This window comes from Anomalospiza imberbis, chromosome 17, assembly GCF_031753505.1.
Source record: "Anomalospiza imberbis isolate Cuckoo-Finch-1a 21T00152 chromosome 17, ASM3175350v1, whole genome shotgun sequence".
NCBI lineage: Eukaryota > Metazoa > Chordata > Aves > Passeriformes > Viduidae > Anomalospiza > Anomalospiza imberbis.
Window position 1 is genome coordinate 6645193 of NC_089697.1, and position 27726 is coordinate 6672918.

General features: G+C 65.0%; 1 protein-coding gene across 2 annotated transcripts; it reads right to left on the reverse strand.

The window, feature by feature from the left end:
• On the reverse strand, positions 1 to 27044 carry SLC12A5 (solute carrier family 12 member 5). 2 transcript variants are annotated; one of them, XM_068207643.1, is made up of 27 exons: positions 20426 to 20798; positions 13507 to 13601; positions 13143 to 13274; positions 12783 to 12929; positions 12115 to 12169; positions 11118 to 11248; positions 10743 to 10984; positions 10460 to 10671; positions 8443 to 8610; positions 7391 to 7489; positions 7166 to 7223; positions 6346 to 6520; positions 5410 to 5528; positions 5018 to 5116; positions 4805 to 4924; positions 4529 to 4633; positions 4277 to 4445; positions 3258 to 3453; positions 3008 to 3177; positions 2774 to 2905; positions 2484 to 2591; positions 2188 to 2310; positions 1921 to 2108; positions 1562 to 1576; positions 866 to 999; positions 250 to 358; positions 1 to 110 (listed from the first exon to the last, which is right to left on the reverse strand). In XM_068207643.1, the coding sequence occupies exons 1-26, from the start codon at positions 20475 to 20477 to the stop codon at positions 267 to 269; spliced, it is 3336 nt and encodes a 1111-aa protein (XP_068063744.1). In that variant the 5' UTR covers positions 20478 to 20798; the 3' UTR covers positions 1 to 110; positions 250 to 266. The 2 variants fall into 2 exon arrangements, with proteins under 2 accessions (XP_068063744.1, XP_068063745.1); XM_068207644.1 differs by lacking the exon at positions 20426 to 20798 and adding an exon at positions 26910 to 27044 and having other exon boundaries at positions 1 to 358.
• Between the last annotated feature and the right edge of the window lie 682 nt (positions 27045 to 27726).

Sequence of the window (27726 nt, forward strand, 5' to 3'; positions counted from 1 at the left end):
TCAGTCCGCGGTTCACTGTATATATTTATATATAAACAAGGACAGCAGTGCTGTGGTGTTGCAATGAGGAACAGCTGCTCTGGTGCTGGATGCTCCCGGAAGATCTGGTGCTGCAGTTCGAATGGAGAGATCAGGGGCACGGCCAAAGCCAGGAGAAGGTTCTGCGCACCGGCTGCCATCCGGCCTTCCCTCCTCCCCTCCGGGAGCGCGGTGCGAAGGGGTGGCGGGGCTCTCAGTGTGCAGACAAACCTCTCTCGCGCCGTCTTTCAGGAGTAGATGGTGATGACCTCCCGGCCCCCACCACGCACCAGGAGCACTCTGTCCAGATGCTCCGTCAGCACCTCCAGGAACTCCATGTCTATACAGCTGTCAAGGAGGACACACTTCACACTTGGGCAACATGGGGACAGCCCTGTGCCATCCCTGCCCAGCCCCAGCTGAGCCTGCAGCACTGACACCTCCACACCAGAGCCAGGAGCTGGTGGGGTCAGTCCCCAGCCAAGGGGCCAGGGAAGCCCACCCATGCTGGTGCTGTGCGATGGGGATGGTGACTGTGCCAGCAGACGGCTGAGCCCCACAGACCTCTACCCAGGCCCCTCTACCCAGAGTCATGTGCCACTGCACTCATGCGTGTAGGTGCAATGCCATGTGGTCCCACCACCCATCACGTGCGGGAGGGGCAGGCTGGTGCCAATGACAGCTGCTGGACCCAGCCAGGAGCAGGAGGTATGAGGGGGGTCCAAGCTCAGGAACTGACCTGTACCACTTGGCACTCGCCTAAAAGACCCACTAGTTTTGGGGAAGACATGGACCCTGGTCCCCCAGCATAGAGGGGTCTTGATGACTGGCCCCACAGGAAGGATACAGTTCTCATCCCCTTTCCGGTTACGGGGAGGCCCTGGCATGTTCAGCAGGACCAGCTTGGCATCCTGGGACTTCTTCACAATCACCTCATTGAGCCTCACAGCTGTGTGCATCCTCCGCACATTGGACTGGTTCCTGTGGGCGACAGCATGTGTGGGCACGGGACAGGCACGCTCAACCTCCAGCCCACACCGGGCCCAAGGGGCCACAGGGCACACTGGCCTTCTGCCCTCGGGCAGTACAGGCTGGGCTGCAGCACAAACTCGGGGTGCAGCAAGCTTTGCCAGGCACTGCACTGGTGACTCTGAGCCTGCACCGGTGGCCATGAGCTGCAGGGCCACGCACGGTGCCCATGGGCAGTGGCAACCACGGCTGCTCGAGGCCAGGCCACGGGGGAGCGAGCAGGAGCAGACAGCACGAGTGTCACCGTGGGTGCCTGAGCCCAGGCTTGCAGGGAGCTGCTGGCAGCATAGCAGGGCAGATGAGGAGCGTGGTGCGGGCAGTGCACGGTGCACGGGGCTGGCAGCCAGAGCCGCCACGTGCTGCCCGGGTGAAGTGTCTGGCACTGCAGCTGTCACGGCTCACTGAGCCGCTCTCCTGCACAGGGGCAACCCCGATGGCTCCCATCATGCTGCCCCATGAGCACAACCCAGCTCCCTCCATCCCAGCCCCGGCACCCAGCCAAACCCAGACTTACAGGTTCTCCCACTCCCTGCCAGGAGCATGATGGAGTCGGAGAGAGAGGGAGAGAGAGAGAGAGAGAGAGAGGAAGAGAAATGTGGTGAACACTAGGTGGGTATCTCCACTCCCTGCAGCACACCCAGCCTGGGCACCCCATCCCTTGCCAGCACAGTTCTACACAGGGACCCCTCCCCACTTGCCCCCAGCCCCTCTGCAAGGCGCACTCAGAGCACCCAGGCTGCCTGACCACTTCTCAGAGCAAGGATCAAGCTCGTGCTGCCAAGGCCCTGCCTGCACCCGCCTGGCTGGGGCAGGCAGGGACAGCCAGGATTACAGGGCACGGGCGGGACAAGGTGGCAGCATGGGGGGCCGTACGGCTTCATGCTGAAGAAGTCTTTGATGCCCTCAGGGCTGACAGGGCTCTTGCTCTTGTTCTTCTCAGCAACGGACTTCTCCTTGGTCCAGGTGAGATGCACCTTCTCAGGGGCTGCCTCCACCTCATCACCAGGAGACTGAGAGCTGCTAGAGAAGGTGGTGGCGTTCTTGTCATGGATTAGTTGGACCTGCAGAGGAAAGAGAGGAATGGTACGCAGGGCCTGGGGCTAGCTACCTGCCTGACTGTGTCTTGCTACAGCCCCTCACCTCCTCCTCTGGCTTCTCCTCGCCGTCGGCAGCCTGCTCCTCGGGGACGTTCAGGCGCAGGCGTGTGTTGGCCGGGTTCTTGCGCCGGATGGAGCCACGGGACTCATCCGTGATGCTCTGGATCTGTGTGGGAGGGGTCAGCCAAGAGAGTTGGGCACAAGAGGGCTTGGCTGGGCAGAGCCTAGCCTGAAGCCCAGCTCTCCATCAGGATGAGTACACAAAGCTGCAGGGCAGCTAGGTTCACATCAGAGCAACCACAGGGGTCAGAGCCCACCCAGCCTGTCCTGCAGCCTCACCTCCCGCTCCCGCTCATTCTTGGTGAGGTGCATTTGCTTGAGGATCTGGGAACGCTGCTCCATCACCAGCGTCTTCTCATAGGTGTAGGCAGAGATGTCACTCTCGTGCTGTGGGGGGAACCGAAGAAATTTGGAGCAGGGTAAGCTGTACCAACTGCTCCCAGCTTGGCCCAGCATGTCCCCGTGGTGCTGTGTCCCCCCATGGTGCTGTGTGCCCCACATCAGGCTCTGTCTGGCTCTCCCATGCACAGCATCCCTGACTGCAGCACGTGCCCCGTCCCAGTACTCACCATCTCCACCACCTCCACCTCTGCGGTGATGCGCAGGTGGTACAGGAACGTGGTCAGGTCCTTCTTCATCTGGATACTGTTGTCATCCATCTGTGCCACCGTGAAGATGCGCATCTTGCACTTACGCCACACCTGCAAGGGATGGGGGAGGCTTGGGCACGGCTCGACAGGGACGGCCACAGCCCAAGCCCCAGCCCCGCACTGCAGGGCCCAGCACTGCGGGGCCCAGCCTACCTTGTGCTGCCGCAGGAGGAAGGGCAGCAGCATCAGCATCCCCCCATCGTGGACAATCCACCAGACGTCGATGTGGCCCTCCGAGAACCGCTCCTGGTTGCCCGGAAACATGGCAACATTCTTGGCCACCAGCAAGGCCAGATGCCCAGCTGTGGTCTCTCGCACCAACTCTGGGAGGGGAAGGGCCACGTCAGCCAGGGCAGCTTGCAGCCCCCCAAGCCCGGCAGTGCCCACCCTCCACGGTGCCTACCAATGAAGTTCCTCCAGGTCTGGTGATCCTCCTTCTGGCGCCAGCTGCGGGGCCAGCCCACCAGCACTGTGTTGTGCTGCAGCCCCCCCAGCCCGCTGGACTGGATGAGGTGGGACATGCCATCCCGCAGGTTAGAGGAGATCACCACCTGACAAAAGCCCTTCACCTTCTCCGCTTCCATCAGGCGCCGGATGGACTGCAAGGGAGAAGGAAGTCAGAGATCCCAGAGCCTCGGGGGATGGGCATGGATCACGGGCACAGCAGCTGCCAGGCCCAGCAGTGACCCAACCCAGGCCAAATGGGGTACAGGGTGCAGGATGTGGGGTACAGGTCCTCGCAGGGTGCCTGGGTCTCCGTGCCCCATGGCAGGCCAGTGGCTCCGGGCCAGAGGGTTATACCCAGCAGTGCACAGAGCTGGCACAGAGCTCTGCACCGTGCAGAGTGGAGGGAGTCCTTGTGCCAGGGCTCTGACAGGTGGTAGAGCAGCAATTAGAGTTATTTACTCAGAGAAATTATAACATGTCTGCATGGGAGAGAAACTGTTTGCTTCCGAGGGCTTAATCTCATTAATGTGCCGCCCCGCGGGTGCGGGGGGTGGGGAGCGCTCTCACTCTGGCGGGGAAAGGCTCGTCTCCCACCTTGCCTGGCACCAGGGCCACAGAGACTGTGGCAAGGGTTGACGCTGAGGAGTCTGCTCAGCCCAGCCCCTGGCTGGGCACTGTGCTGTGCTGTGAAGTGCCATGCTGTGCCAAGTCCTGCAGCAGCTGGCCAAGACTGGGACCAGTGCTTGGCTGGTGCCAGCATCTCTGGTGTCTTGGAGGGGGAGTCCAGAGGTCCCTGTGGTATGGTGAGTATCAGTGAAGCATGGAGTCCTCAGGCTCTGCCTGATGCCACTCAAAAGCTCTCCAGGCCATCCCGGGGCCACCAGCCCTGGCCATGAGGCAGAAACAACCCTGGGGACCTGGGGACCAGGAACACCTACTGCTGGTACAGCCTCTCCCAGTGCAGGCAGCTCTCACCTCCTCCGCCCTCTGCGCCTGAGGATGGTTGTCCAGGAAGGTCCCTTCTAACACAGAGGCCACGATAGTGAGGCCCTTCCCAGCCTTGAGCTGCGACGTGAAGGACAGGAGCTGCGGGTGCACCACATTCTGCTCCTGATCCCCACGGACCAAGACCAGCAGCTGCGGCCTGGAAGGAGGGTCCTGCAGTCAGTTCCCGTGTCCAGCTTGTCCCTGCCCCAGAACCCTCAGATCCCCATCTCCCTGCCTTACCTCCAGTTTTTGGTGTGTGGGGGCCCTTCCTCCAACCGCAACAGGGCATAGCGGGCTGCGCTCAGGGACAGGCCCCGGATCCCATCACCCCACTCCTTCTCCGCCCTGCAGGAACCAGCAGCACATAAGGGATGCACATGGCTCTGGCCACAGAGCACCATGCTGGCACCCTGCAGCATCCTGGGACAAGCAGCCTGGGGAGCCGAGCAGCCACACTGAGAGGCCATGTGGCCACGGGGGGCTGGCCAGGACCTGCGGCGCCGTGGCCTCCCTTACCCGCGGTACTCGATGTATTTGTAGATGAGGCCAGCGATCAGCATGGCCACCAGTGCGTAGTACCAGGAGCAGATGAACATCAGCGCCAGGCACAGGCTCATGCCCAGGAAGGACAGGGTCCTGCAGAGGTCACAGAGCTGTCAGCGTGCCCTGGGGTCCCCACACCGGGGTGTCCTGGGGTGTCCCTGTGCTGCCCCATCCCGCCCGGCTCACCAGTGGTAGTAGCGGAAGCGGGGCCGCCAGTTGGGCGTCCGCAGCAGCGTTTGCACGGCACACGCCAGGTTGACAAACATGTAGCACATGAGGAAGAACCTGCAGGAGAGAGCAGGGGGCTGAGTGGGTGCACTGTGTGGGACTGAAGTCTCCACACCTCCTGGCCCCGGGGTGGCCAATGCTGGAGCAGGCCCCGCTGATGGACAGAGCAGTGCCGTGGACAAACCAAGCCTCAATGCTGGCCAAGATGTGACCCCGGAGTTCCCGCAGGGCCCCCTCTTCCCAGGCAGGGGTCAGGGCAGCAGGGGCGTTCCTCCCTCCCCCCGAGGAGCAGAGACCCACACACGCCACCCGCTGCTTGTGAAGGTGCGGGTCGACAGCACGCTGCCTACATGGAGAGGATGGGAGCCACCTCGTCCAGGGAGGCGATCAGGATCCCGATCTCGCAGATGCAGGCTGTGAGCAGCAGGGCCCATGTCGGCTCCCCGTTGGCTTTGCCATGGCCGAAGACCTGGAAGTGGGGGGAGGAGGGGCGCGTCAGGCTCTGCGGTGCCCTGGGCAGCAAGGGTACTCAGTGCAGCCTGATGAGACTGGACCCTCCCATATACCCAGCCCTGGCAGGAGCAGGGACTGAGAACACTGTGAGCTGGCACATGTCCCATTGGAATCAGCCAGGGCAGCAGTCCCAGGGCTGGCTCCTGCTGACAGTACAGACCCGTTCCCGGCAGATCCCGTGTCTCTCCCCACACCCAGCACAGCAGCCCCTGTACCCCCACCCGGGACGAGCCCCAGCTCACAGCTGGCCACAGCCAGCACAGAGTCGGGCACCCTGTGCTTGGGACGGACACGCAGCCGGGGGACAGTGGCCCCTCCTGCGGCTGCGGGGGGCCGGGGAGGGGGCCGGGGACGCGTGTCCGGACGCATTAGAGGGTGCGGGCGGCGCGAGCGAGAGCTCGGGCTGGGGCTGGCAAGGAGAAGGAGGGAGGATAAAATTAGCCGGCTCTTCCCTGGGGGGAGCTGTCGGGTTGGATTTGGAGAGATGAGGTTGTGGGAACGCGTCTTCAGAGAGCAGATAAAATATGAAGCGGCACGGCAGCGGGGGGGAGGGAATTCTGACCTTTCCCGACACTCTCCTCCTACCGATACCGCAGCCAGAGCCACCACGGCCGCCCACCGCCGTGCCGGTGCCGACGGGATGAGGGCAGGGAAGTGGGGCTGCTCTGGCACCGACGGTGCCGGGAGGAGGCAGGGTGGGGTCCCACCGGTCTCTCTCTGCAGCCAGAGTGGGCGCTCAGGGTGAGGAAGCACCGGACTCGGGGGTCACCTACCCTGAGGAAGGGTACGATCCCATCCCTGGAGATGGCCTGCAGGAGGCGAGGGGCTCCGGTGAGACTCTGCAACCCAGCCCCACAGGTGGAGAAGAACGAGCCAATGACAATGACCCACGGGGACGGCCACGCCAGGGTGCCAACCACCAGGTTCCCGTTGACAGCCTCACCAAACCTGCGGGGCATCAGCATCACCTGCGGTTCTGTCCCATGACCGAGCACCAGCACCACAGTGGCACAACCCAGCCCCTCACAACAGCACCACTCTGGGGGGATGTGACACAACTGGGATGTTAACTCAAGGGGGTGAGCAATGGAGCAGGCTCAGAGGTTGCCAGGGGTCTGTCCTCATCCCTGTACCCGTTATCATGGCAAAGGACAAGGGTAGGTGTGGGACAGGACTCCTTGTCCCTGTGCCGGGGGGGCAATGATGATGCATGCAGTTGGATCCTGTTTGTGTTGGTGCTGGCGACCCAGAAGTGTCACCTGCCACATGGGGTGAGCAGGGCTGCCCCAGATAGGCTGGAGCACAGGCAGCCCTGCCTGTTGACAAACAAGTGGCTGCCTGCAGCCCTGGAGTGGGAGGAATGCAGCAAACATGGATGGATGAGGTGCACACAAGCCCCCAGTGCCTGTTACAAGCTCCAGCCCCCCTGCCCAGTAACACCCACGAGCTCCCCAATGCCCCCATGTCTGCCCAGTGTGTCCTGGTTGCAGCCTTCCCCACACTTCTGCCTGCCCCTGGGGCTGCCCATGCCCCAGCCTGTTCCGGGGGACTGACCGACTCTCTCCATGCCCCCCATGGCCTTGGGACACTCACTTGTCACGCAGGACGACCCCCTCGATGCATGCTCCAAAGAGAACAACAGAGCTGATATCTGCCAGGTAAGTCAAGGAGAGCCAGGAGGATGCAGAGTCCCTCCTACCCAGCCAGTGGGTGCTGGGACCCTGTCCCAGCCCAGTGAAGCACCTGAGCTGATCTGCCCCGCAGAGCCCACCCACTCTCAATCCCACAGCCAAGGCTCAGGCAAGCCCTGAAGGATACAGACCGCAGAGGTGGTGGCAATGGCCAGGATGGTGCCCGTGGGGATGGACTTCTGGGCATCCCGCAGGTCTCCAGAGCGGTTGGACCCAGCCATGATGCCTGGGGAAAGAGGGCATGGTGTAAGGGGGAGCAGAGCTACAGCCCATACCCGTCCCAGATACCCTCATGCCAGGCACCGTGTGAGCCCTGGGCACAGCAGGGCACGGCTCAGTGTGTGCCAGGATGGGAAGCAGCCCTGATGGGCAGCAGAGAAGGCGCTGCTGCATCTTGGGGTACCCAGCCTGCTCTTCTCATTCCCCCCCCCCAGCATTTCCCCCCCTACCCCAAACCGCAGTCTGAGGCCACTCAAGGATTAGGCTCAAAAGCTCTCAAGTGCCTTGTCTCATTAGCCCTTAATTAGCTCAGGCAGGGACGGTGGCTGCCGCAGGGGCAGGGACAGGGTCCAGCCCCGACGTTGCTCTGGGAGGGCAGGAGGTCACGCAGGGACACGGCTGCACAGGCGGGATCAACACAGCCCGAGGCATGACCCGTGCTCCGGCCGCAGCAGCAGCCGGGGCAGGACCCCACAGCCCGCGGCACCGGAGGACAGGAGTCCTGCAGAAACCGGCACCTGCTGCTGAGTGGGCAGCGGCAGGGAGGGCAGCGGAGGCTGAGCGGCTGCCGGGGACCCCGCAGCGCCGGACCCTCCAGCGCTCGCCAGGCCCGGGGCAAGCCGGGGGCTCCCGCCGGCCTTGTCCCCGGCGGAGCTGCAGGGGAGCCCCGGAGGCTGCGCCCCGCTCGGCTCCGCAGCGGGACTGGGGCGGGGGGGCTCCTCTGCCCCCGGAGAGCTAAAAATACCGAGGCGGCGGGACGTCAGCGCGCACCGGGCGGCACCGTCAGATCTGGAGCGCGGGCGGCTGCGTGGGAGGCGATGGCGACCAGCCGCCCCCGCGACGCCGCTGTCACCGCCGCACCCACGGCGGGGGTGGCACACGTGGGGCTCCGCGGAGCACGCCCGGCGGCACGTGCCCGGTGTGCCCGCGGCACGGAGCGGGGCCGGCGGCGACTCCCACCTGTGACGGAGGGGAAGTAGATGCCGACGAGCAGGGTGAAGTAGGACGTCATGTCGCTGAAGACGTAGGGCTGGTCCATGTCCACTGGGGTGTCGGGGGAGCTCACTGAGGGCAGCCCCCGCTTCTCCACGATCACGCCCTTGGTCAGGTATGAGCTCCAGAGGTTCTCTGTGGGGAGGGAGAAGGCCGGGCGGTGACGCCTGCATGAAATGCCTGCAAGCCCCCATAGCCAGCACAGCATCCCCACCCCACAGGGATGGAGCCGCGGGTCTCTGGTTCTCCCACCCCTTCCCCGGCCCCACTGAGCAGCCGGCTCAGCCAGCAGACGGGGCCACGGGCATCCAGAGGGTGAGGATGGCAGACCAGGTGGGCAACCAGAGCAGGTTCATACTGCTGCTGGCAGCATCCCCACAAGATACTGGAGCAGCTGTCATGGGATTGCAGTAGCAAATAATTAAGAGGGTAATATAATTAATGCTGATCAACACAGGTTTAAGGGAAGTGGATCGTGTCAAAGTAACTTGATAATGTTTTTGATGGGATTATGAGTGCGGGGCTGATGTAACAGGCTTAGCGTCCCTCCGTGTGCTGCTTTGGCCGCAGATCCCAGGGAGAAACTGGAGCAGTGGAGAGCAGCCAGCACCGGGCAGGGCGGGCAGAAGCAACTGCCCTTGGCATGTCACTGCTGGGGGGCTGCAGAGAGGAGCAGCCAGCCCTCAGCCCCCGGCACCGAGCCCCCTTCATGGCTGCTCACAGGTGACAGATGGGGCTTGCAGCCCCTATTGGTCTCTCCTGTCTCATCCTGAAACGTGCATTTCTCCCCACCCCTCACCTAGGGGACAGCAAGCTCCAGTCATCTCTGCCAGGGTCAAACTGCGCCACCCGTCTTAAGATGCTGCTGGGCTGGTTACCCTTGTCACCAGACACCCCAGAGTGAGGTCCTGGCTCTGTCCCAATGCCCCCAGTGCAGGAGTGTTTGCTGCCTGTTGCCCTGAGAGACCAGCTGGGTGGCTGGGGGTTTGCACCCCCTCCCCAGCAGTAGCATTGCCAACAGGAGCGGGTTCCACCCAGCAGCCAGGAACTCCTCATCTCACCCAAAACACCTCAGAGTGCAACATCATTGGGAGGCTTCCGAACACCCTGTGACTGCACTCCACTAATCACGGTCACAGCTGCAGCCCTGAGCACCACGTGCTTGACTAAGTCTGACCTCCCATGCCTGTGTCCACGCAGACACCAGGGCAGGATGGCTGGGGCAGCCCCGCAGCCATCAGGAAGGACTGATCCTGCTCTTGGCTCTGCTGCTTTCCTGAGTCCCAACAACCACTCCAGCATGGGGGTCTGCAGACATCCTCTGAATGTGGCACAGAGGATCAGCCTCTGCCACCCACTGCTGAGCATGAGCACCTAGCAGATACACCAGCATCTCCAGAAAAACAGGTCATAAGTGGCTCCTCCCAGCGAATTAATGCATCTTTCTGTGGTCCTGGCCACTCTCCCAGCAGGGCTGTAGCCACAATAGCTAAGTGGCCCCAAGGGGTGATCACTTCTCTCAAAACCTCAAATCAATACCAGCCTCTCCAAAGGCCAAGAGGAAGCAGAGGGAAGATTTATTCCTCCCCAGCCTTTGGGCATCATTCTGAGCCACCCCACTGGCTGACACAGACTGCGTGCAGGTGGCTGCAGCACCCTGCTCTGTCACCCAGTGCAGGTGTCTATCCCTGGCATAGCATGAGCACAGCTCACTGTGCCTCAGGAGCAGAGCAGCCCTCAGTAGGGATCTCCCACCTGCCCTCTCAGCTGGACCCAGCCCTGTTTTCCCCCACAACACCCAGCTAAGGAGCCATGCTTAGGATGGCCTCCCACAGCACACCTCCACCAGCCATGCTGGCAGAGCTGTCCAGCAGGCACAGCCACTGCCCCACCACAGCTCCCGTGCACTTCCTTCTCCATGTTTCCATTCCCATGCCTTCATGCCCATGCCCACGTTCCCATGCCTCAGTTGGCACATGCTCACCTTGGATGAGGCCGCTGGCAGCGCCGGGGATGCCCTCGATCTCAGTGACATTGTTCATGGTGAAGTACTCATCACAGGTCGCATTGAGGAAGCGGGAGGTGCAGAAAAGCTCCCAGAGCTTGGAGCCAACCGTCTCGTTCCCCTCCACCACCATCTTGGTGCAGAGGTCGAAGCCATGGCGTGAGAGGGTCCTGTTGCCCAGGAGGCAGATCCTGGGGGGACACGGGCACTCAGCATTTGCATGCCCCAGTCCTGCTGCATCCCTGCAGGACCCCGTACTCACGGGAAGCTTGGCGGGTCAAAGGCAGATTTGATGACACCGGCATAGATGGCAAGGATGGAGAGGATGACACAGCCCAGGAAGACCAGGGCAAATTTGTTGACATACTTGACACCCACGAACACGACGGTGGCCATGCAGGTCAGCACACAGGTGCCGTACACACGCATGTTGTTGAGCATTGCGGCTGCCTCACCGCTGGCATCCTCTGCCTTGAAGATGGCCATGGCCGGGAAGATGTAGGCCTGGGAAAGAGTCATGGCATCACCACCTGGCTAACAATCTGCACAGGGGCCCCAGCGGAAGGGTCCTTCAGGCCCCCTGCCCTGCCAGGAGCTGAGCCCATGGCACTGCACAAGGCAAGGACCAGGTACCTACCAGCAGGATTTCGATGGTGCCCAGGATGTACATGGCACCGGCAAAGGTGGTGCCCAGGTAGAAGCAGAGCCCCACGGCCCCACCAAACTCAGGTCCCAGGGAGCGTGAGATCATGTAGTAGGAGCCACCCGCTGTCAGAGAGAGCAAAAGTGGGTCCCAGCCGGACCCAAGTGACACCCTCAGCCCTGCCAGGTATCCCAGAGGGCAGACTGGAGCCAGGATAGCCATGGGCCCTGCTCCAGCACTGAGCAAGATGCAGAGCAGCAGGAGTGACCACACTGGCAGTCATTCCCCAGCAGCCCAGCAGCCAGGTGCAATGACCAATGGCACAGGTATTCCCTGGACACCAGACAGGAGCTGGAGCCCCAGGGACCTGGGCCATACCCTGCTCCATCCTCCCAGAGGAGCCCTTAGAGCTGGGCTGCCAGGATCGATGGTCCCGCTGCGGCAGCAGGATGATAAATAGCTTTAATTACACCCCGCGCTGGGCTGTCAGCGCTGTGCCCAGCCTGGCACAGCTCACAGCTCCCCAGGGCTCTGCAGGGCTGGTATGTTCTGGGGGAGGCAGCCAGGGCACCCACCGGCCAGACCCCATGGTGCCTCCTGGGGGGCAGAGCCCACACACAGCAGCGTCCCTGTGTCCGGCGGTGGGAGAGCCCATCCCGTCACCCAGCCCGTGGCACTCAGCACACCCTGCTCCCATCCTCCTGCCGTGTGTCTCCCAGCTCCCCGTGGCCTCGCCAGTCTGGCGGAGGGAGGAGCCGCGGCTGGCGGCTCTCGCTGCCATCTGCACCTCGCGGCTTTGGGGACGGGTGGCGGCTCCAGCTCCACGCTCCCCCGGGCCGTGGGGATCCCGCACGGGCTGGTGGCAGAAGGCTGGGGAGCGGCTGGCAGCCCCGGGGGATGCCCTCTGGGAAAAGCCCCTGCAGGCACCCCACCCGGCAGGGACCAGCTGCCCGCATACGTGGCACACGCATGGACGCGGGCTTGGCCCTACCTGGCACCACACCGTTGGTGGCGATGGCACTCATGGAAATGGCCGTCAGCATCGTCTGCGGGAAGAAACACAGCTTGTTCAGGAGCTGGGCAGAAGGACAGGGGAGTGGAAGGGAGAGCTGGGGCCATGCTAGGACGTGGGGCTCCCTGGGGTCACACTGAGATGTGCCAGAGGGCAGGGATGCCCAGGGAGGACGAATGGATAGATGTATGTGTGGATGGACAGGCGGGACTGTTGGCTGGCAGCACAGCTGAGAGAGCTGAGCCCTTGGAGGGGCTGGCAGTGCTGGGGTGGCTCAGGCTGCCCAGAACACTGGACAAGGCCAGCCTTCCCAGCCTCTGCCCTGGGGTGACTGTCCTGGCAAGGTGGCTCTCTGCATGGTTACCAGAGCAGAGGACCCCTGGCACATCCCCCTACATGGCAGCTATGATCTGGGTCACCATTTAAGCACCATTCCACTGCTGATTCCTTTGGGAAGCTGAAGGTTTCTCCTTGCTCTAAGTGGGGCTGAAGCTAGGGCAGGGGCAGAAGCTGGGGCAGGAGCAGAGTTGGGGCAGGGCATGGTGGGCTGGCAGCTAGTGCACCTCTCCATAGTCCAGCCAGCCAGATTGGTGACCCCCCAGGCCATGGGCAAGGCCAGTGAAGGCTTATACAGCTCCTAAACTCACGCAGGAGCAGCAGAGGAAGACCATGCAGAATGACTCCATGATGCCAGCGATCCCCACCACCCAGGTGAGACGCAGGAAGAGGATGACTCCAAAAATGTTCTGAAGGCAGGGCAGGTAGACACCCATGAAGGTGCCCATCCGTGGGGCCTGTTGAGGGAACAGCAGTTATCAGAGCACAGGGGCCTAGCCGGCAGAGGAGCAAGAGGTCCCACTCCTCCCACAAAGCAGCCAGGAACCCAGGGTAAAACTGCCCCTGGTTGAGGCCAAGGGGTCCCCTGTTCCCAGGGCAGTCTGTGGCCTGGCACTACACAGGCAAGGGCTGGACAGGGAGGGAAGGTTACCTCCTCCCTAAGTCCTCACCTGCACCGGCTTCTTCTTGCCTCCATCATTGTTCTCAGCCTCCTCATGCTCCCGGCTGCCCTGTGGCAGGTTGGTGTAATTGGCCAGTCCACTCAGCAGGGATGAGACCATAGGGCTTGTGTCCATCTCCTCCTGTGGAGAGCAGATCCCGAGTTGTGAGGACAGTCCCTTGGGACCCCAGCCAACCCCAGGAGACCACACCAGACGCCACCCCATTGCCTGCCCCTCCAGGAATGGCTTTGGCAGTGAGGCAACCCTGGCCTGGGGCTCTGGCATGTCCCAGTGCCCAGGATGCAGGCTGGGTGCTGTGGGACAGGTGCTTAGCTCAGCTCCCTCCCCCTGCCCCACCGCCTGCATGCCCTACCTCGAAGAGGGCCATGTTCTTGCCATCGTACTCCTTGCCCTTCTCCAGGTCCGTGCTGTTAATGAAAGGGCTGCTCTCCTTGGGATTGCCATCGCCTGCAGAGACACCACTGAGTCAGTCAGGCAGCCCCTGCCCCACCCACACCTGCAGAACATCCACCCCACAGGGTCACCGCTGTGAGGGGTCACGGCTGCCCATGGCTGCCAAGAGAGCTGCCAGGGCTGCGGGCACCATGCTCGCGCCCAGACTCAGCACAGGCAATGCCAGGCCGGCATCCCGGCCCCCAGCACCACCTCCCACAGCACACATGGGCAGGGGCTGCCATCCCCAGGAGCCACACACTGCCCTGCCCGGCCGTGCTGACACGTGGACCCGCCTGAGCGCATCCACGCAGTGAGGCAAGCAGAGTGGATCCGGGGGGAGCCCTCCGGCGGGATGCACGGCAGCAATAACTCACAGCACGGGGAGCCTGCGGGTGAGCGCGCTGGGACTGCCCTCAGCGCTGCGTCCACAGGGCAGGATCTGGACGGCTGCTCAGCATCAGCGCACAGGGGATGGTGCCGGCACAGTGCCTGGGAGTGAGGCGACTGGCCAGGTGTCTGGTCCTCCTCCCACACATGCACCACAGGAGTGGGGGCCACAGGGCGGGAGATGATATCACTGAGGGCAGATGGTGCCCAGGGCAGTGGAGCCACCCACAGCAGTGCCAGGCCCATGGATCCACCAGGACAGGGGGCCACAGCCACTCACTGCATTAATGACCTAGTGCAGAAGAAACCTGGAGTTGGCTTAATAGCGATGAAAACAGCTGAGCTGCAGAGCAGCAGAAATAAATCAAGCTGGAAATGGAGCAGCAGTGAGGATGGTGCTGCCGGAGCAGCACAGCTCCAAGAGAAGGTCCAGAGCAGAGAGGGACCAGGGCATGGGGGCCAGGAGCCAAAGGATATAGTCCTGGGCAGAGCAGCTGAGGAGGCACCCATGGCATGGGGAAACCTGGGCAGCTAGGCTAGTCCCCAGCCCCAGTGGGGAAAGAGAGGCTCCCTGCCTTACGCCCATCCCACCACCACAGCCCTGCAGCCAGAGCAGTCACACTGCCATTGGCCACCGCACTGCTGGGCAGGCTGCCCACATGGGCAGGGTCACAGACCAGCTCCACACTTTGGGACCAGGGAGAGAACTGTCCCCTCCACCATCCTTCAGCATGGAGGCCATGAGTGCCCCAGGGCAGAGGTATGGTGCCCTAGCAGTGTAGTCACCCACTCACAGAGGCAGCCACAAGATAAACCCTGCGACCGTTTGGAGCATCCTGGTCCTTTGAAGACCGCCATCCTCCTGCCAGTTGACTCATATTTGGGATCCTGGAAGCCCGCGTGCAGCAGTGATTCACCATCTGCAATTCCCTGGCAGACAGGGTGCTCCTGGCTGACCAGAAGGTGAAGCCTCAAATGCTACAGGTGACAGAGACCTGCGGGCTGGCCCCCAACTCCCACCATCCCTGGGCTCCTCCAGCATGGGGCAGCAGGGCAGCAGTGTCCCTAAGGGCACAGCCAAACACCGAGGCACAGCCCGCAGGCTCCTCCTGTGCAGGAGTGGCCACAGCAGTGGCACTGGGACACCCTGGCACACAGGCTTCTCTCCAGAGTCCCCTTGGACATGCACCCAGCACCCCAGGTTGCACCATGGCATGTGCCTGCCCTGTATCTCCCACAACAGGACTCATCACGAACCTCATGCGCTCCTTGCTCTGTGTTTGGTCTAAAGCCACACTGAACCCTGCTGTCATCAGGTAACAGCAATGGTGTGAGCTGGCAACCACCCACTTGCCACGGCTCTTGCCCACCTGCACCAGCTCTGGGGACCACACTGATGTGAAACGTCCACCACGCTGACAGGACACCCCCCAGGCTGATGCTGTGGCCATCCCCAGCGTGGTGATGCGAGGGTGCAGGAGCAGGGGTGGCTGGAGCTCACCTCCCCTTTGGGGCTGGGTGGCACCGGGGGACACGCGCAGCTTGGCAGGGAGACGTGCTCGAAACGTGGCAAGGCTCTGGGACCCCTCCAGGAGAACGGAGCCCGCGGGGGCCTCGCCTCACCGCCTGGTACCCAGCCGACGACATCACCGTGCAGGTTTCCATGGCAACGGCGAGCCACGGCCGCCTCGGCTCCCGCTCTTATGTAACGGCGCAGGCAGCCGGACGCTGGCCCCACATGGCACCCGCGCCCCGGCCCAGCGGCGCCTGATGGATGGTGCGGCCGGACCCCCGGCCCCAGCCCACCCCGACCCCACGGGACTGCCCTGCTCGGCTCCACACGACGGGCGCCAGCAGCACCCTGGGGTGCCCGAGCTCCAACCCATGGCACCACAGCAGCACCCACAGCTCGCAGTCCCTCCATCCCCACCTCTGGCCAGCGCTCCTCACGCCGGGGCCACGGCCCGTGCTGACATCACCCAGGCTGCTGGGGCTGGCCCGTGGCGCAGGAGCCCCTCGCCTGGTGATGCTGCTGCGAGGAGCAGCACCGGGAGAGGCCCCGGGCTGCTGAGCAGGAGGATGCAGTACGGCTCGGGGAGACTCTCAGTCACCCACGTCGCTGCAGCCCCACAGACTGGAAGGAGTTAAGCACCAGGGCGCAGGGTCCCAGGTGACAAAGCGCTCCCGCTTCTGCTCCTGCTCCTGACGGAGACCATTTTGCCGCAGCGGGGCTGGTGCAGCCTCTCCCCGGTAGCTGCCTCAGACCCGTGGTCTGAAGTCAGGGGCAGCCAGGGCAGGCAGGAGCAATGCCCCCGTCCCTCACCTGCCACTGCCACGGCCAGCCCTGCCCGGCGGCACAAATGGGGTGCTGCCTCCCGGCCCTGGGGACACGTGGGACACTGCCAGTCCCAGCAACGCCCACAGGGCTGCCCCTGCCCTGCTCCGCCAGGGCAGCCAGGACAGAGCAGAGCAGGGCCGGAGCGCTGGACCGGGCTAGCAGCCCCAAGGCCAGCAGCCGAGCCAGGAGAGACAGTGTGAGCTGAGCTGAGCTGAGCTGAGCTGAGCTGAGCTGAGCAGAGCCGAGCCGAGCCGAGCCGAGCCGAGCCGTGCCAGGCTTCGATCCCGGCGCTCAGCCGCCCCTCTCCCAAGGGATCACTCAACACGAATCGGCCTTTTAATTTGCTGCGGCGGCTGGAAGGGCTGGCAGCGGGATCGCTGGCAGGAACCCGCAGCCCCGCCGTAGGCACCGCGCAGCCCCGCTCTCAGCAGGGCTTCCACCAACCTGTCTGCCCGGCGCAGCCCAGAGCAAACGCAGCAGCGCCAAAGGACCGTCACAGCACCCTCGGAGCCCCCCAAGGCAGCGCTCAGGCAGCAGCACCAACCACAATTTGATCTTCTAATGGCTTTTTACTTAGCCCTAAATTGGGTTGGGAAGCGTCATGTCCCTTATCCCAAATCCTCCCTAATCGCTTTACACGGCACAGGGCACTGAGCACTGGCTGGGGTAGCCCCAGCAGCCACCCCCCACGGGCTAATTAACCAGAGCTGCTGCCAAGGTTGCTACCCGACCACGGCCGGCCCGTCCCCTCCACAGCATCCAGAGCACAGCGAGCCCCAGCCAGGGACATCGGGCACTAGGGCTGCGGCACTGCCGGGAGGTGCAGTGGGTGAGGGAGCCCGTGGCAGGAAGCCCCGACCCCAGAGCCCTCTGCGCCTCCGTCTGTGCTCCTGCACAGGGCTGCTGACAGCTCCGGAATCCCCTGTGCCACCCCCACTCGGATCCCCTCAGCCCCAGGAGCAGCAGCAGTGCGATGGCTGCTCACAGCACTAGGGATGCCCTGGCGCTCCCCTGGAGGTACGCAGGACACCTTGACTTTTGCCACAGGACACCTGGACTCCCGGGGCTCTGCCTGCAGCAAGGGGCACCCCAGGGTGACCCCAGCAGGCCAGCGAGCACATGGGCGAGCACGTGGCCCTGGCTGATGTCCCCAGCTGCTGCCGTTTTGCAGGAGCTGCAGGCCAGGGAGGCCACACTGCTGTTCTGTCACCTCCAGCTATCAAGGGGACTTGGCTGTACACACACTGCCTGGCCCTGGGCTGTTGGCCTGGGGCGCCTAAGGCAGATGGGGATGGCCAAGGTATTCTTATGGCAGTGGCATCTCTGCACCCACCCAGCTTCCTCCCACCCTGCACAGGAGTGTCTGACAGCTGCTCTGGGGAGGGGGACCCTTGGAGAGGCCACACAGCCCTTGCAGCCCCACTGAGGCAGAGACCACTGATGATCAGAGCAGTGCTGGCTCATGCTGGCAGTGTCACAGCACAGCCAGCTCCAGCTGCAGCATGTCAGGGGAGCAGGGGTGGGGGTCAGGGGTGGGATGGTGGAGTAGGATGCTCCCCCCATCCCAGGGCTGCATTTTTCCCCTCCAGCCAGCAAGCACACCCAGTGGCCTTTTGGGCTGGATTCCTTCACAGCCTGACCCAAATTGGACCAACTGCTACTTCAGACCTATCCTCTTCCTTCCTAAACCCAGGATTATCCTCCCTTTGATCAGCCGGCCCTGCAGCGCAGGATTTCCAGCACAGGCGTTTTGGCTGGCTGCATTTAAACAGCTTCCCTGATTCTCTGACAGTCCAAGCCCTGCCTCGGAAATGGCCATGGACACAAGTTCCATCAAAGCTCCTGGTCCTGGATCTGGGCTCCCCAGACATCTCAGTGTCCCCAGGCTGGGTGTCAGCATGGCACCCTGCAGTGGGGCTGCGGCTGATATCCCAACACCCCAACCAGAGCAGTGCAAGGTGCCAGCCTGGCCACTGCAGACAGCAGCCCTGCCTGCTCCCCGCTCCCACCATCTCCCCAGAGGGTCTGAGCTGGTCCAGCCCTTGTTGGGTTGCTGGGGCTGGAGCCCTTCCAGCCACTGTCATGCAGCTCGCGCATGCTGTCCAGAGCACGACCTGAGCAGGGATGCTGCTGACCTTTCTGACAAATAAAGCCTAAGTGGCACCCAGGGCTTCAGTGGTCATGCTGGGCTTGGCAAGTTGCTGGACAGCCAGCACTGGAGCAGCCAAGACACGTGGAGGGGGCCCACTGGCATTCAACAGCTTTGCTACCCAACGGGTTTTCCATGATCCCTGCAGACAGACCTCACAATGGGAGTTCAGCTGACCCTTGGCAAGGGGGGACAACCCACACCCCCGCTGCAACCACCCTTGTCACAGGTGTGGGGAGCTCTGCTGAGCCCCTTCCTACAGACAATCCCTGCCTCCTCCAGCCCTTCACCTGCGGTCCCACAGGGCACCACCTCGCCAGGCTCAGCTCCAGGGACAGTCTGCCTGGTCCATCTGTAGTGGCACTGTGTCCAGCCCTCCTGCCAGACCCCAGCATGGCTGCACCGCCTGCTGCCACGCCGCTGGCACTGCCGCGATGGAAATCAGCGAGTGAGAGAGATCCTGGTGCTGCAGAGGGCAAGGGGAGGGCAAGTGCCCAGGGAAGGGCACGGCTGGGGGCCAGTGCGACAACCTCAGCCCGGCAAGGTGCCCCGAAAAGTCTCCTGCCAGTCCTGACCTTGAGTTGAGCCGCAAATAAACAAGCAAATAAACAGATCAGGGTCGACAGAGCAGAGGAATACACAGAGCCTGTCTGTGGCTGTGCCCCGGGCCCTACTGTGGGCAGCCGGGACCCCCACAACCACTGTCATAGCCAGCCATGTGCTCCCGGCTGGGGCTTTGGCAGACCCCACGAGGGGACCTGGAGAGGAGACTTGGCGGCGTCTGGGCGGGTCAGAGGGACAGTGCAAGTCCTCCTGTGCACATACTACATCCCTCTGGCTGCAGCCCACCCCTGTGCCCGGCAGGTACACGCGCAAGAACGGGGCCTGTGCCGCCTGGCTGCCTGGTGCTGGACGTGGCCCCGTGAGGAACGGGGACCCTCAAACAGCTCGGCAGTGCCGGGTGCCGGGAGGGGCTGAGGCCAAAGCGCCAGCAGTGACGGGGCTGCTGCGGGGCCGAGCGGCCCCTCGCCGGCGGAGGACAGCGGCCCTGCGCCAGGGCTGCAGCGGGACGGGGCACAGCGCGGCGCGGACTGGACCGGACCGGCTCGACTGGGCACGACAGGGCTCACTTTGGCTCAGCTGGGCTCGCTTCGCCTCGGCTGGGCTCGGCCCCGGGACGAACGGCTCCTGCGGCCCCGGAGCAGGGCCCGGGCGGACACTTCAGCACCGCGGACAGCGGCGGCAGCGGCCCCGGAGGGGGGACGGGGGAGGGCAAGGAGCGGGGGGCGGGAGCGGAGAGGGAGCGGGGGGCGGCTGCCCGGGATGGGGAGGCGGCTGCCGGAGATGGGGGGCGGCAGAGGAGAGGAATGGGGGGGAGGGCAGCGGGGGTGAGAGAGGCGATATGGAGAGATGGGGGGGCGGCACCGGAGATGGGGGCGGCAGCAGGGAGGGCTGTGGGGGCTGCAGCGGAGATGCGGGAGGCAGGGGTTGGGGACCGGCAGTTGGGTGCGGGGACCCTTGCGGGGATCCCGGGCGGGCGGGAGCGGGACTGGTGCGGCGACTGGCGGGGACTGTCCGGGAAGCGGCGGGGCCAGCCCCACAGGGTCGCTCGGAGCACAGCAAGCAGCCCCCGCCCCGGAGGAGGCTCCTCGGTGAGCCCCGCACGGCTCGGCCGCACCGCCGCTTCCCGGGGCTGCCGCAGCGGCGGGATCGCGGCCGGGGCTGCGCGGAGGCGCCGGGAGCGGGAGCTTCCCCGCACCGCCCGCCGCAGCCCCGCGGGGCCGCCGGCCGACAGCCGCCGTCGCGGCCGGTGTCGGTGCCTCCCGCTTGCCCCGCGGCATGGAACCCTCAGCCCCTGCTGCCCCCGGCTCCGCGCCGCTTCTGCCCGGCGCCGGCCACCGGCCCGGCGGGGGCGGCCGCCCCGGGCTGTCCCGCTCGTCGGTGCCGATGCCGGTGCCTCACCTTGGCTGGCGCCGCCGTCGCCGTCCTCGCAGTCGGTCAGGTTGTTCAGCATGGCGCCGGTGCCGCGGCCGCTCGCTGCCGCCGGAGCTGGAGCTCTCGCTCCGCAGCAGCCGCGTCCCCGCGCCGCCCCCCGCGCCGGTGGGAGGGGGCTGCAGTGCGGAGGCGCCCGGGCTCACGGCTCACGGCTGCTGCCGGCGGAGCCCAGCCCGGCCGCCCGCTTCATCACGTATGCGGGAGGCATTGCCCCCGCCGCGGCGGGGAGGGGGGGGGCGCGGCGGGGAGGGGGGGCACAAAGACGAGCGAGCAGAGCGGGGCCGCCTCCCGGCTGCGCCAGGCGTGGGGGAGAACTAGGGCAGCGCTGCGGGCCCGCCTGGTGCGGGCGGGACGGGACGGGACGGCCCCGCAACCGCACCGACCCTGCACCCGCCCCTGCCCCGAACCCCGCCTCCAGCCCCCGCACCCCGCACCGGCCCTCTCACCGGGCCCGCATCCGCCGCCAGCCCCCGCACCCCACACCAGCTCCCGCACCGGACCCCAACACAGCCTCGGGACCTGGAACACACTCGAGGTGCACAGCGGGGCAGAACCTTTGCCTGCGGGACCGACCCATCAGAGGCGGCTGAGGCCCGGGATCGAGGCAGCCCCTGTCCGCGAGGTCCCTGCCCCGCGACGGGCGGCTCCCGGGTGGGGGCGGCTCCCGGGTGGGCAGCACCACGTCATGCAGGGGACCCCTCCGCGGGCATCAGGGCCTTGGCCGTGGATGGAGACTCCTGCCCCAATAGCAGGACGACCCAGGGCACCCGGCGAGGTGGGGGGGACGTCCAGACCATCCCACAGTGGGGCTGGGGGGACAGCAGAGGTGACTGACCCTGCTCTGCCCAGCTGACCTGCAGCGCAGGGAACACTGCCTGCAGAGTGGGTCAAGCTTGATGTTACCTGCCCTGGTGAGCAGGGGGCCGAGATCACACCCATAACAACCTTCTCAGACCTGGAGAAGGGTTGCAATGGGGCCAAAAATCCCCAAGCCCTGTGCCATCTATGGAGGCTCCAGCTCTTGCAGCTGTTACCCACAGGGCCAGGGCACAGGCCACTCTCGAGCTGGGGTTGTAGAGGGACCCTGCAGGGCTGCTTGAAGCCCTCTGTTCTCTCATGCACTTAATCCATGAGGATCCCCCAACCAGAGCTGGCTGCAGCTCCCGGCATCTCCTCCAGCACAGTCTGAGATCATGACAGCCCGCTGGCCTCCGTTACTTCTTGACGGCTGTAATTAATTGTTTACTTTCTCCTGGTGCGGAGCCAGCTGCTCCGCAGCGCGGATGCTCCCCAGCCTGACCTCGTGGCCAGGAGAGAGGCTCAGACCCCTCACCCCAGCCCGGCAGGCAGCACTATGATCCCTGCCCTATGGCTGCAGCCAGGACCTCTAGACCTGGCATCCCTAGGGAGCTGCAGCAGCACAGCCCCAGCTCCATGGCAGGTGGCACAGGAGGGCTGCAGGGAAGATGGGCAGTTCAGGGTGGGCAACTCAGGGTGGGCACCCCCCACCCAGGACTCTGTGTGGCAGTCATCACATGGGGCTGCCCTTGTCCAGCTGCAGCAGCACCAATCCCTCACTCCTGCATCCCTCAGCCCTGAGCGGTAGCCAGCGCTGGAGCAAGAGGCTGGCCCACTCCCAAAGATTGGGACTGGAAGGAAGGGGCTGCAGACAGGATGTAGTGGACAAAACCACCGTGCCATGTTGGCCTGGGGGGTCAGAGGGCAACCCCAACGCCCCCAAGAAGCCTGTGGCTGGCCAGAGGGGCAGCAGGCCAGGGTCCAGCCAGCCATGGTGACTGCCAGGCACCAGAGGGTGGTTTTTTGCAGGAGGCCACAGCGCGTGGGCTCGGCACAAGAGAGATTTTCCTACTAAAACAGATGCGGGGGAGGGAGCACGTGAAAGACCATTAATCCCCTAATCCCTGGATTATGGCTCCATTTCAGGGGTTGGGATTTGACGGCAGCACAGGGGGCTACGCTATCAAGACTGCACTGGCTTATCCTGTGCGCAGGGTCCCACGAGCATGTGGGGACAAACTGAGAGTGTCTCTGAGGCAGAGGAGACTGAGGGGGCTTGATCCCCCAGCAGAGCACTGGCCTTAAACCTGGCCAAAATGCCCATGACTGGGGTATATGGTGCAGTGTGTCAAAAGGAGAGAGGTCTGTCATGGTTTGGGCATCATCCATGCCCCTGCATTGCCTGCGGTCATGCTGCAGGCAGCATAAGGGCATGGGGAAAGAGGAAGACTGACACTTTTCCCTGGCCATGGAGTGGGGGATCAACTGCAAGTGGCCCCTGAGTCTGAGTAGCAGGCAGGATCCTGGCACCAAGCCAGGCAGAGCATCAGTGCCCCACTTAACTGCAAGAGGCTGCCCAGGAATGACGACGGAGGGAGACCAAGCCAAGAAGCATCCCTGCAAAATGTCCTGTACCCCTGCAGAGACTCCCGAGAATGTCCCAGACCCCTCTGCACAGAGCCTGGATGGGGGGAGTGGTTCTCACAGACATTCCCAGGGACAGAATCCTGGCTGCCAGCCACACACAGCCCTTGCCTGTCCTATTACCAGCAGCGGTCAAACCTCCCAGGAGCGAGACACGTGCTGGAGTCACTGGGAAACCTCCTGAGGGCAGGGAGCGGGCAGCCTGGCAGTGTGCCACCTGGGCAGTGAGGGCGGCTGTGCTGTGGAGATGCTGGTCAGCACATTGCACTGCCTGCTGTGATCCCTGGGCACTGTCAACAGCCTGCCCATCCACATCCTGCCAAGATGGGACACCCCACACTGAGGGATTGAGGCATGAGGTCAAGCAGCTCCCAGGGAAAAGAAGAGCTGGGGCAGGAGACACCCTAAGAAGATTGGAGGTGCAGCAGGACAGAAGGGCAGTGATGCCAGCCAAATGTTGTAGCAGGGGTTTTGCATCACAGTGTGCCCTCACCACGCTGTCCTGACAGCCCCATGAGCCCAGGGGCAACACATCCTGCAGCACCTTGGCAGGATGGAGTGCTCTTGTTCATCTCCATCCAGACAGGTCAGGGCCGTGCCACCAGCATGGGGCAAAAGCAGAACCCAGAGCTGACATGGGCACCAGTTGGGACTTGACACCAGCTGCAGCAGCAGGACAGGACACGGAGGGAGGCACAGTGTCCTGTGGGGCTGGGTGGGGAGCCATGGGAGCCACTGCAGCTGCCTGAGGCTGAGAGCAGAAGGGCAGCGGTGGGGCAGGGCTGGCAGAGGCCATGGGGCAGGGCTGTGAGCTCCTGCGTCACGCGAGCCCAGCACAGTGCGCAGCTGGCGCAGAGTCCCCAGCTGCCCTTGCCCAGATGTCTTGCCAGCAGCAGGGCCGCGGCAGTGGGCGGCTGGGCAGCCTGGCACAGGGATCAGCAGCAGAATCAGCCTCCTCCCACCAGGCCCCGCTCCTGGCAATGCAGCTGAGGAGCCCCTAAGCAGCCCTGTGCCAGTTGCAGTACCCTGGGGATTTCAGACAGCCACTGCTGAGCCAGAGCCAGAGGGCCCAGTGATGGCCGAGGAACAGCTGCATGGCCACTTGCCAGCCGCTGCCAGAAAGGTTTGGGTGCAGGATGAGCTGATGAGGCACTGAAGCGTCCTGTGTCCCACACGGCACCCCTCACTCAGCCCCACAGCCTGTGCAAGGACCTCCTCTCTTGGTACCCCACTGAAGCACCTGTGGTGTGTTCAGTGGCAGGGAGACTCCCTGGGAAAGCTACTGCAGGCAGCAGATGGGGCTTTGGCTGCTCCAGACCCCTGGCAGCATCCCACCCCGCTATATCATGGGCCTCTACCTGCTGCACACCCTTGGCTCATCTAATGATACCCCAAGGGCACCCAGTCTTCGACAAACCTGACCTGAGTGTCTGCGAGGGGGCTGGAGGAGATGGGAGGGCTGGGAGAGCCTCCTTAGCAGCCCCTGTCCCTCACATGCAGCGCTCTGTGCACGGTGCCCCAAGTGGGCCCTGCCCCCTCCCTTGTGTCCTGGCCCCTCTCGGCAGGGGCGCTGCAGGGGGGTGCAGCCAGGGCTGGGGGGTCCCTACTCTACCCAAGCCCCCCTCAGGGCCTCACCTCCCACCTGGGGCCAGCCTTGCACGACTGCCCCACAGAACCCTGTCCATGGCTTATGGCCCACAGCCCCGTGACCTCACGGCCCCCAGGGGGGCCGAGAGAGCTCAGCACCGGGAGCCATGGCAAGGGTGACACCGGGACCGGTTTCCATGGCAACCAGAGGCTCCTTAACTGGTTGGTTCCCATGGCTACTGCCGCCGAGCCCGACCGCTTGGGACACAGAGGGGCTGCGCGGTGGGGATGTTCCGGTGCCCTCTCGGGCCAGGGCGGCTGCCCCACGGGCAGCGCACCGGGCACGGGGGCAGCCGCCCCACGCGCAGCCCCCGGGGGAGTGCCAGCCCCCGGGTGGGTCCCAGGTGGAGCACACCGATCCCCGGTCCCGCGGGGTCCGGCCCGCGCTGCGCTCGCGGTGGGACCGGGTCCCCTCGGGACAGCGGAACCGGCGAGTCCCGGGGGCGGGGCGGGGCCGCGGGGCGTGGTCGGGACGGCCACACCCCCACCGGAGCCGGCCCGTCCCGTTATCGCCCCCTGGCGGCGCCGCGGCCCCGCGCAGCCCTGCCCGCCGCCGCCCGCACGGATCCCATTTCCCGGGCCAAGCCCCGGATCAGGCCGTACTCCTGCAGCGACCTGCGCCCGGCCCCGAGGCCCCCGCGGCGGCGCCTTGTCCGTACCCTGCCCCGCCCGGCACCGGGCGGTCCCTTGCCGCCGCCGCCCGGGGGTTGAGATCCCTCCTCAGCACCACCCGCCTGGGGCCGCTCCCGGGCAGTGCCTTCCCAAAGGGCGGCCCCGGGAGCCACAGGGCGCCCTGAGAACGGCGCCAGCTCACGGACGAGCAGGGGCCCTCCAGCTGGCCCGCGGGTCCCCGCACCGCACCGGCACTGGCAGCACGGCCGGCTGCACCCTTCGTTCCCGCACTGCTCCGAGGTCCCCGGGATCTCCGTCACTCCTGGGATCACCCCACGCGTGACACTGACATGGGGCCAGGCAACAACGAGCCCAGGGCCGAGCCCAACGACTCGCTCAGGGCCGAGTCCCTCCCGGGACCACTGCTGTCCAGAGCTCCTGCCTGCCATCCGCAGCTTCTGCCAGTCCTGCAACCACCAGCCCCATGCACCCCCTCCCATTCATCCCCCCGGGGAGGCAGCATCCATGGTCCCAGCGCTGTGGAGAAATGCAGGATGTGAGGAATCCCTGAACGCTGCCAAGCCCTAAGTAGCCAGCCTGCCACTGCCATGACCACCCCACAGGACAGGGCACCTCCAGCAGGACCAGCTACTGGCTGTCCTCTGGGAGGGAACAAGGTCACAGCTCAGCCAGAAGGACGTCTCCCTTGCTCCCAGCACGGCCACTTGGCATGCCCACCCCAGCTCCCCACAGCCCCCCACCAGCAGACTGGCTGCCAAACCGAGGAGCTGTTCCTGGAGGGCCCCAGAATTCAACCACAGCCTGGCTCATCATGGTCCGCTCCACCCCAACACAGCCCACAGGCCAGGCCCAGCTGGCCCAGCTGCCATAAAGTGACAAGTGGCCCTGCGTCCCCTTGCCACTGGATGCAGCCCTACATCACCCACGACAGCGTGATCCTAGACAGGGCCCCAAAGGCCAGAGCCCACTGACAGAGGCACAGCCCAGCCCGGTGTCGTGGTGTCCGTCCGGCTGCTCGCGCCTCCCACCCGCGCCCTTCGCCGAGGGTGCAAGGTCACAGCTCCGGCAGCACAGCTCCGGTGCTGCCGTCGGCCGGTTTTCTGGGATCGATACGGCTCCGGTGACAGCAAAGCCCCACCGCCACATCCCCTGGGCACCGCGAGGCGATGGCTGCCGGCTCCAGTGCCTGTGCCCATAGCAGCCCAGTGGGCACTGCTGCATCTGAGGGCTGGCTACAGCTTGCCCTCTCCCGGCTGGGCAGCAGCCACCCTCCACCATGGCTCCCTAGGGAGCCGTATGTGACCTCGCACCCACAGCCGACCCACAGCTGTAACCCCGCTCCATCCCGCTGCCGGTCCGGCAGCACTAGGGCCTCACTCCAACAGCCCCCGGTATGGGGACGGAACAGGGGAGTTCCCTGAGGAGCGGAGGTGGCCGCGGGTAAGAGTCTGAGACGAGGAGTCCTGCCCGGGCGGGCGGCTGAGCCCCACTCCCTGCTCTGCACCTCCCATCTCCCGGATCTCGCAGCTCCGTGCCATCCCTACTCCGGGGGTCTGCACTGCCTCCGAGGGGCCAGACCGACCGCAGCTCCGCACCCCCCAGGGTGCCTCGATGGCCCGGCCCTCCTCGCGGAGCCTCCCCGCGGACCCTGTCCTGCCCGCGGATCCTCGTCGCGGACCGTGTTCCGCCTCCGGAGCCTCCCCGGGCCCCCCTTGCCCCCGGCGCTCACCCCCGCCGCCGGTGACGGTGAACCTCCCGCTCATGGCCCCGTCGTCGCCACAAGTGGCTCCGGCCCCGGCGGTCGCTGAGCGCGGCCCCGCCGGGCGCTGACCGGGGTCCTAGTGCCCGCGGCACCGCCCGCCGCGCCGCCCCCGCGGCCGCAGGGCTGCCTCCAGTCCGGGTGGATCGGCTCGGCCCCGCTCCGGTCGGCTCGGTTCGGCCCCGTTCGGCCGCGTTCAGCCCAGCTCGGTTCGGCTCGACCCGACGGGACCGGACCGCGCCGCCACGGTCCCACAGCCGCCGCCGAACTGGGGATGCTGGGACCGTGCCCCTACGGGACGGGAGGGGGCCGCGCTCTGCCCCCGCCCTGCCCGGAGCCGCGGCCGCTAATTTCAGCTAATTACAGCTCCGGAGTTGCGGCTGCCCCACCCTGCCGCGGACCCGGGCACCCTCGGGCACGATCCCGGCCCTGGCCCTGTCGCCGCGCTCTGCGGCCACGCAGGGACAGACCGGGGCCGGGGGAATCTACGGGGCCAGCCCGCGGCGGGGTCTCAGCTGCAGTGGGGAGTCCGGTCACACGCTGAATGCCGGCCACACGCGGTGACAACCGCCCGCTCTTCATCTCGGTGCAAAAGTGGAGCGCAGGGGAGGGCAGTGGGTGTAGGAATATGCGGAGCCAGGGCTTGGGAGGTCCGGCGAGTCAGGGCGGGGGTGCCGCCCCTGGCGTAGGGCTGGTGGTGGACAATATTGGGACCGAGGGACATCACTCCTCGTTGGAGCCAGTGTCCCTGCGGGATCCAGAGTCCTTAGTAAAGCGGGATTTGGTG

Bases quoted from the DNA above. Each gene is read 5' to 3' on its own strand.
- SLC12A5 (XM_068207643.1), bottom strand. From the start codon at position 20,477: ATGCTGAACAACCTGACCGACTGCGAGGACGGCGACGGCGGCGCCAGC. The intron at 6,521-7,165 runs GTGAGTGTCCCA...GATGCCCCGCAG, and splicing joins GGGGTCGTCCTGCGTGACAA to GTTTGGTGAGGCTGTCAACG. The intron at 2,311-2,483 runs GTGAGGCTGCAG...CCTCCCACACAG, and splicing joins AGAATGAGCGGGAGCGGGAG to ATCCAGAGCATCACGGATGA.